Source organism: Mesocricetus auratus, unplaced genomic scaffold, assembly GCF_017639785.1.
Source record: "Mesocricetus auratus isolate SY011 unplaced genomic scaffold, BCM_Maur_2.0 Super-Scaffold_100004, whole genome shotgun sequence".
Classification (NCBI taxonomy): Eukaryota; Metazoa; Chordata; class Mammalia; order Rodentia; family Cricetidae; genus Mesocricetus; species Mesocricetus auratus.
The window spans coordinates 61,582,140-61,590,475 of NW_024429189.1; the positions used below are offsets into that span (position 1 = coordinate 61,582,140).

The following is an 8,336-nucleotide window of genomic DNA, read 5'->3' on the forward strand; positions in this document are numbered from 1 at the left end:
GCCTGAGATCCTGGGGTAGGAGGCCGTGCATTTTAATCTACAAGGAGAAGCACAGGAGGAGAGCCCCCCCTTAGTTCTAAAGTCCACGAAGACACAGGCCACCACAGCAGCAGCCGAATGACAGCCCCAAGCCTGACACTCACAGCCCTCCTGCCACACATCAGTCACTCACACACTTGGGAGCCGAAGCATCTGGGGTCAAGTCAACGGGAGACATGAGCCTGCCTCTCCCCTTCCCTTAGATCATGCCTTGGGCTCTGGTGCCTAGGTGTCAGGTACCTGGAAAGCTGGGCCAGGGCCTGTGCTGTCTCCTTGATGCGAAGGGGGCTTTGGTTCAGCACATCAATGGAGGGGACAAACAGACAGGCCCGGCTGATGTCATCCGTGTAGTAGTCACTGTCTGAAATAGCCGCTAACAGTTCGTTGTACTCCCGGGAGATGGTGCTGCTCACTGGGACACCTGCATCATCCACGTACTTTTTCAGGGGATAGATGTACACCTTGATTTTGTTCTTTGGGTTGAAGCCACATCGGTAGACATCGAAACACGTGTGCATTCTACAGCTGAGGTCCCCCCGCTCTGGGATAGGGCTGGCAGCTGGCAACCTGACCACAGGCACTTCCCTGATGCTACGTTTCTCCACACCCCCGTCACCAGAGGACTCGATGGAGTGGGGCCAGAACTGAAACACGCCTGTGGCAATAAGACCCAGGAGGACAATGGAGAAGAGGGTGACATAGTAGAACCGGTGTTTGGTCTTCATCCTTGGGATGAGGGCGGGACCCCGAATATTGTACTTGACTGACGCACACATAATGACACAGATAGCCTCTTCCTCACACGCCTGGTCACCAAAGACAAAAATGGGAAAAAGCAAATGTTTAGGATGACAAGCAATACCCTGAAAGGATTGGACTATTCAACTTTTAATATGTTTATTTAATTCCTCTCTCTCTTTTTTTCCAAAACAAGGTCTCACATAGCTCAGGCTGGCCCTGAACTTGCTATGTAGTCAATGATGGCCTTAAACTTCCGATCCTCCCGCCTCCATGTCCCTAAAACTGTGATTATGAGCACAGGGCACCACACCTAGCTCTAATATACTTACCTGTTTCCCTTACATGGTGTACCAAGACGACTAGGATATTTGATACTTCTAATGTATGCAAATAAGTATTTTAATATAGAGAATAAAATTTATTTCATATTTAATGCTATATATAAGATATATGTCAATATATAACATAAAATTATAGCTATGCCTTTTAAATTAATCCATTTTCTGCATAAATATTTTGCCTGTACATATGCCTGTGCACCATGTGTGTGCCTGGTGCCCATGGAGGCCAGAAAGGGGCATTGGATGCCTGGGACTGGAGTTACAGACAGTTGTGAACTTCAGTGTACATGCTGGGAATGTAACATGGGTTCCCTGGAGGAGCAACCAGTGCTTTTAACTGTTCAGCCATCCCTCCAGCCCCAACCCTATGTATATTTACTTGAGCATAAGCTAGGGAATGTTGGGTCCTGGGTAGGAGGTACTGACCAAAGAAGAAAATTCTAAAACAAAATAACTACAGATATTTATTTTGAAACATTCACCTGACCTAAAGTGATGGTTTACCTGGACCAAAATGATGCTCTGTAGCTCTAAAAATCGGTTTTCATTCATTCACTCACTAATAAACAACCATTGAGCCTCTACCAGATATTGTGGCGGGACAAAGCTGAGCCTAGCTGGAAGAGCCTCCAGCCTAGTGAGGGGGAGAAGACGAAGCCAAGGGATGCAAAGTGTGGAGGCAGATGAGGGGCATCACAGAAGAACAGCCTCCAGCTTTAAATCTGACACATGTTGGTATCTTATAATGAAAGTAAAGGCTGGTCCATTTCAACGAAAAGATTATACAAGTGAGCTGAGTAAGAGAGCCACAGTAGGGGGAAGAGGGAGGATGGGGAAAGAGAAGGGACAGAGAAAAAGAGTGTGTGGTCAATCCAGATGCCAGCAGCTCCTCCCACCCATGAATATGCACAGCAGCTCCTCCCACCCATGAATATGCACAGCAGCTCCTCCCACCCATGAATATGCACAGAAGCTCCTCCCACCCATGAATATGCACAGAAGCTCCTCCCACCATGAATATGCACAGAAGCTCCTCCCACCATGAATATGCACAGAAGCTCCTCCCACCCATGAATATGCACAGAGCTCCTCCCGTCCATGAATATGCACAGAAGCTCCTCCCGCCCATGAATATGCACAGAAGCTCCTCCCGCCCATGAATATGCACAGAAGCACTTTGCCACCCAAGAGCAGAAGCCCTGTCCCTTCCCTGCAAGTCCCCATGGTCCATCACTTGCACAGAGGACATTCTGAGACTTCAAGTTTGTCCCTCAAAAAAAAAACCTGTTCTGCAGCTATTCTCTTGGGAACTCTTACTACACAGGCATTTGAGCAACCAGCAGATGGTACCCTCAGACATCCACACTGTCCCCATCAAGGCCTGCATGCTCACTGTCACTCTAAGCCACTGAGTTTTCGTGATCAGCAGAAAAATCAGTAAGTATCAAGGACAGTGACAGAAAAGAAACCATTCGGTGCTCAGCTAAAAAGGCAGTATATGTCAACTACATGGCTAGTCTGAGTCAACTTGACACACAAACTAGAGTCATCTGAACAGACAGAACATTAATTGAGAAAATGCCTCCATAAAAGTCAGCTGCAAGGCAGTTTCTAAATTAGTGATTGATGAGGTAGGGTCCATCCATTGTAGGTGGTACCATCCCTGGGCTGGTGGTCCTGGGTTCTATAAGAGACAGGCTGAGCAAGCCAGGAACCAGCTCCCCTTCATGGCCTCTGCATCAGTTCCTGCCGCCAGGTTCCAGTCCTATTTGAGTTTCCTGCCCTCATGGTGTTTGATGACAAACTGTTATATGAAACTGTGAGTGAAATAAACCCTTCCTCCCAAACTTGTGTTTGGTCACAGTACCCTGACTAGGACAGGCACACTTGCCCTGCAGGCCATGACACAGTGTGCTTACCAGGCCCCTTCCCACAGCTCACGCCCAGGTACACAGCCTGGAATGTGATGGGTGGCTGCTATAGACTGGCCAGGGATTGCAATGAGCCATGTTAGCATTTCATGTGCAAGCCCCAATCTACAGAGGGCCCTTTTATACTGATCTGCCAGGGGAATTTCGAGTACAGTGGGACCTAGAAGTCCTCAGCAGGCTTATCAGTCATTTTCACTTTGGCTAAATAGAGCGCCACCCCCCTCCATCACTCCACATACTGGAAGATTTCCCAACCTTGAATATTGCAATTGCAGTCACGGCCAGCCCAGGTAAGAGGGAATGTTAGAAGTGACTTCACTCACATCTCTGAGGCCAAGTAACATATAAAGGCAGACTATTAGAATTACACTTGGCTTCTCAATGGAGACTCTAAAAACCATAAGGGCCTGGACAGATGTCCTACAGACTGTAAAAGATCACAGATGCCAGCCCAGACTACTATATCTAGCAAAACTTTCAATCACCATGGATGGAGAAATCAAGACACTCTATGACAAGGTCAAATATAAACAATCTATCTATAAATTCAGCCCTACAGAAGGTGCCAGAAGGAAAACTCTACACCAGGGAGGTTAACTACACCTAAGAAAACATGGGAAATAAATAATCTCACACCAGCAAAATCAAAAGAAAGGACATGGACACACACACACACATACATACACACACACACACACACACACACACACGAGGCAGTGTCTGAGCTGGCTGGCCATCTACACTGCTCCTAGGACCCTCGTCACAGCACAGTGGATCAAGACAGCCTTGCTGAGTAACACCTCCCCACCCACACCCACCCCTGCTTGACAGCCACTATGGATACCATGTCTGTCTTGCTGTCTGTGGCTAAGGACACCACTGGTCACTGCCACTACAGAACTCTACCTTTCTCATGAACTAGGAAACTCAGTTCCTTGTTACCATGAAAGACAATCCCAGCCTGCAGGAGGGCAGTGCTGAACTTGCTTCTCAGTGCCAGCCCCTCCCTGGCCATTCCATATTCTCAGAGTGAAAAGAGTGAACTCCCCCAGAGGTAGAGCAAGCGGTGCTGTCTCTGGCCTCAAGTAACAACCTATCTAAGCTATCTGCCTTCCTGACCTCCCAATGGCTTCTTCAACACTCTGCCACGGCAGTCCTGATATGTCCCCTCATTTATGTAGGCCAGAGTTTCCGGCTGTGGCTTCTACTAACATTCTAAGTCAGGTAACTGTCTCACTGGGAAGCTATTATACAGATCATAACTGCTTTGGTAGCACCCTCAGCCAGGCCTCTAACTGTAACCACCAAGAGTATATCCAGACATTGCCAAATACCTGTGAGGACAATGAACTCACCCAGGATGAGAACCAGTGATTTAGGTCATGGCTGCATCCAAGCTTCAAGCCTGTCCAGGCGCATGTTAGGGCCAGCTCCCATTATCCTGACAGGTCATTAACCCTGGGTCATGAGAGAATACACCCATCTCCACACCCTGAATATCCAGTTTTATAGCCCTCCACTCCACACACTTCCCCCAGCTGCTGTTGGAGCACACAGCCAGGTCCTGCAGCCACAGACATCTGAAGACTCTCCACTTAGGGAAAACTGGAATCAGAGAAGGCAGAGGCAGATCCTGAAGCAGACAGGCCATGTTGGGCAACGCAGCTGCCCCGGGGTGGCTCTGCACAGGCTAGGCTGGTCACAGCAGCTCTCCTCTACGTGTTTATTCCTCTGCCTCAAAGACCTGCTGCCAGCCCTGAGGGTCTGGGAATCCCGAGAATCAAAGTTCTCAGTGTCCCCAGTTTCTCCATCCCTGCATTTTTCCCACTGGTGGCCTTGGCCACAGATGCCAAGGCTGTGCACTTCCTTGGAAGTTTCACCACGATGATGACTCAACTCTAGTACAATCATCATGTCTGCGCCCAGCTGCAGGACACACTGCCATGGAACCTCTCAAGTTTCATGATATGCCCTGAGTTGGCATGTGGCCGCCCAGAACCTAGCATTCCCTGCTCTGCAGCCTCTTAAGGAAGATGCCAAAAGGCAGCCAGTGCTACTATCCTTCCATCACCACAGGCCATACCTGCTGATATCCTGGCATTATGCTGACCCCACCCCCTGACAACTGACAATTGGCATTCAAGCAGATACTTAGACAGCTCAAAGGGCCCTGTGTTGCGTGGCTACATCGCAGGTGACGTGGCTGCATAAGGACTCTGTACATACTTGCAAGCCAACACCTACCCCTCCCATTGCTCCCTTTCCCCAATAAACTCCACGTGGGTTTAGTTGAGTTTTGTGGTTCGTGGTTTGTCACCCGTAGCTGCAGCAAACAACAATACCCACTCAAGAGCTGTAGCCACCATGCTGGGGCTGCCTCCCTCCTACCGGATCTCACCCCAAGCTGCCACAGTAGGAGTCCTACAGCTGTTCCACTGGAGTACAGGAGTTACTGGTGCCTTGCTTTATACTGCTGAAGAGGTCCTTGCTGCCAGCTGAGAGTGGGCAAGGAGGTCTCAGCGCTGTTTGCTAGGGCGGCTTCTAGATCCACTAGCATGGTCTGTGCTCTGCCAACCTAAGAAAAACAGCAGGAGCACACGTGGCTGGCAGGAGAAGACTCCAGAAAACCCAGAGAGAAGCCAGAAAAGGGAATGGTGATGATGGAGCTGGCTAATCACTGAGCTGGGCAAACAACTTATTTCTGCTAAGAGGCCTGAAGATTCAGACAGAACACGCCTCAGGGCCACCCAGCTGACAGGGAGCTGAGGCACAGCAACCCAAGGCCAGCCTAGACAGAACACTCCTCCCGGCTTAAGGAAGCCCTCACAGGCTAGTTCAATACCCAATGTCTACACCAATTCTGAGAAATAAAGCTGAGGACGTAGCAAGCACTTGGGTCAGAACAAACACCCAAAATAAAATAAACGGAGGCTGGAGGGGGGGTGAATGGCAACAGGGCTACAGCCCAGTAGCAGAGTGCTGGCTGAGCATTGCTAGGTGCCCAGCAATATAGTAAAAAGAATAGCAACAACCAGCACCCACAATTATGTTACTTCAGGTCCTGGGGATCTGATGCCCTCTTCTGGCCTCTGCAGGCACTACACGCACACTGTACACATACATGATTAAAAGTAAGCAAAACATTCACATATAAAATAAAAATAAGTAATAAAGTAATTAATGAATTAATCCCGGCTGGTCAGGAAGTTGTCATCCTGATCTCACCTCCTGAGTGCCAGGATTGCAGGCATGCACCCCTGCGCCAGTTCATGGGGCACTGGAGAGCCACTTCAGGGCCTCATGCATGCTGGGAACTCTACCAGCCAAGCTGTATCCTCCACATAGCCCAGCCCTGATTAGCCTGTGCGGAATCCTGCATAAGCATGTCTAAGCTAAAGCAGTCCATGCACCTAGGTGGGGCAGTTCTTCTGACTGCCCATTCCCACACCACAACCTGGATCACAACGAGAATTTCAATGCAGACCCTACAAACTATTATCCTTCAAACCCACCAAACTCCTCCCCTCAAAAAAAAAATGCTGGAACCATCCATCCTGCAGTGGAGCACTGAGTCACTGGGCAAGCCTGTGACACCCACCTACCATCAGCTGAGACACTCGTTCCTGGAACCGCTTATTCCTAACACTGGCTGGAACCACTTCTTTTCCAAGCCGCAGGTTACAGCCAAGCCACTCAGCCCAATGTTCCAAGTCTCGATTTTCTTGTCCTCTTAGGCTTCTTGGAGATGTCCTGCCTCCTGAACTCCCAGGGCTACTGCTACACTACACTTAGCCTAACTCTTCTGAAAAGAGTGGGCAAACAGACACAAGCTCTCAATGCACAACCTTGCCTGACAGGACAGTAATTAAAATTCCAGTGTGGCTAACTATCTCTAAAGCCAGTTTCTACTATAAAGACCCCGTCTGACTAAGGCAACTGCACCACAGTGAATACGTTAAGTCTCTGAGCACTTACTCCACACATCTGTGTGAAGCACTTCACATGTGTTCATTTATTCAGTCTTACTTCATCTTCCTGACAGAGCGGTGTGACAAACTTCTGAACCTCCTACAGTGGAAAAGGGTCAACGGCAAGGCTAAGAACCCACAGTGCTCCACAACAGAACCCAAAGGTTGGGGGTTCAGGGCCAGCAGCCTGGTTCCTCAATGACTAACCGTCAGCATAGGCTAGTGCAACTAGGAGGCTTAAGTCAGGGAAAGCGATTGCGGTGAAAACCAAGCGTGTGTTTTATTACGATGAATAGCCTTGAGCTCTGGAACACACAAAGTTCAGCTCAATGACTTAGAACCTTTGGTCGATTTAAAAGGATTGAAACGGACATGTCCCGGTCTCAAGACAACATCCACAAGACAGGTAAGAGAAAGGGCGCTTCTAGACTGGCACTTCCTAATAAATGACACCAAGTCATTATCTGACTCTCAGAACTGGCTACTGTTTCCACCATCGGGAACTCATATCCCAACTAGCCTGAGCTCCTTCCTGCCCCACGCTCAAAGCCTGGTCAGGGGCCACCCGCCCCACCGCGTCCCTGGAAGCCACCGGCCCGGGAGAGCCAAGGTGCAAGACCTCCCCGGGAGGGCTCGAATCCTAAAGCGCTCGGTGGCAGCAGAAAAGAGAGGTCCTGGCGAGACGCACCGGCCCCGGGGAGCGGGCACAGTTGGGGACTCGAAGCAGCGCTGCGGCGCTCCTGCAGCCCCCGGGCTCCCTGAGCCCAGCCCTGAGGCCCGCCCGGGCGGCCCGCGCGCCGCGCTCACCTCGGAACCGGCCGCCTCCCGCTCGGCCCCGCGTTCCGTCACCGGCTCTTGCCGTGGGTCGCGAGCCACGGCCGCCCGTGTTGGGTCGCGTGGAGACCGGAGGCCGCCGCCAGCACCAGGTCCGCGGGAGGCAGCCGGGAAAGCAGCGCAGGCCTCTGGTGCTGGCACGGCGCACACTGCGCATGCGGAGAGGTCATGCCGCGCTCCCTGCTGGACAGGAGGAGTCAGCGCAGGCGAGCATCCTAGCCCTGGCTCAAAGGGGCGGACAGCCAAAGGCACCAAGCTCCAGACATAAAACTGTCAAAAACGCAAGCACCCAGCAAAACAAGAGGATCACCCAATAGTGTGAGGCTCCCCTGGGTTACGTAGTGAGACCACTCCAACTATACAAAGCATTTTCATGCACACAGGGCAATTTGGCAGTATTCATCAAGGTGTAAAAACACCCTGTACCCGCAATTCCAACCAACCTTCTATGCAGTTTACCCTATGGAAAGTCTCTCCACTTC

At 50.5% G+C, this 8,336-nt stretch overlaps 1 protein-coding gene across 1 annotated transcript in view; it reads right to left on the reverse strand.

Annotated features, from left to right (window-relative positions):
- Window positions 1-7,998, reverse strand: part of Ext2 (exostosin glycosyltransferase 2) — a 130,537-nt gene extending 122,539 nt beyond the window's left edge. Inside the window, exons 1-2 of the mRNA XM_040745901.1 lie at window positions 7,828-7,998; window positions 280-845 (exon numbers count right to left, since the gene is read on the reverse strand). Coding sequence (XP_040601835.1) covers window positions 280-815 — 536 coding nt within the window. The 5' untranslated portion in view covers window positions 816-845; window positions 7,828-7,998. The remainder of the gene's footprint in view (window positions 1-279; window positions 846-7,827) is intronic.
- Window positions 7,999-8,336: the final 338 nt, after the last annotated feature.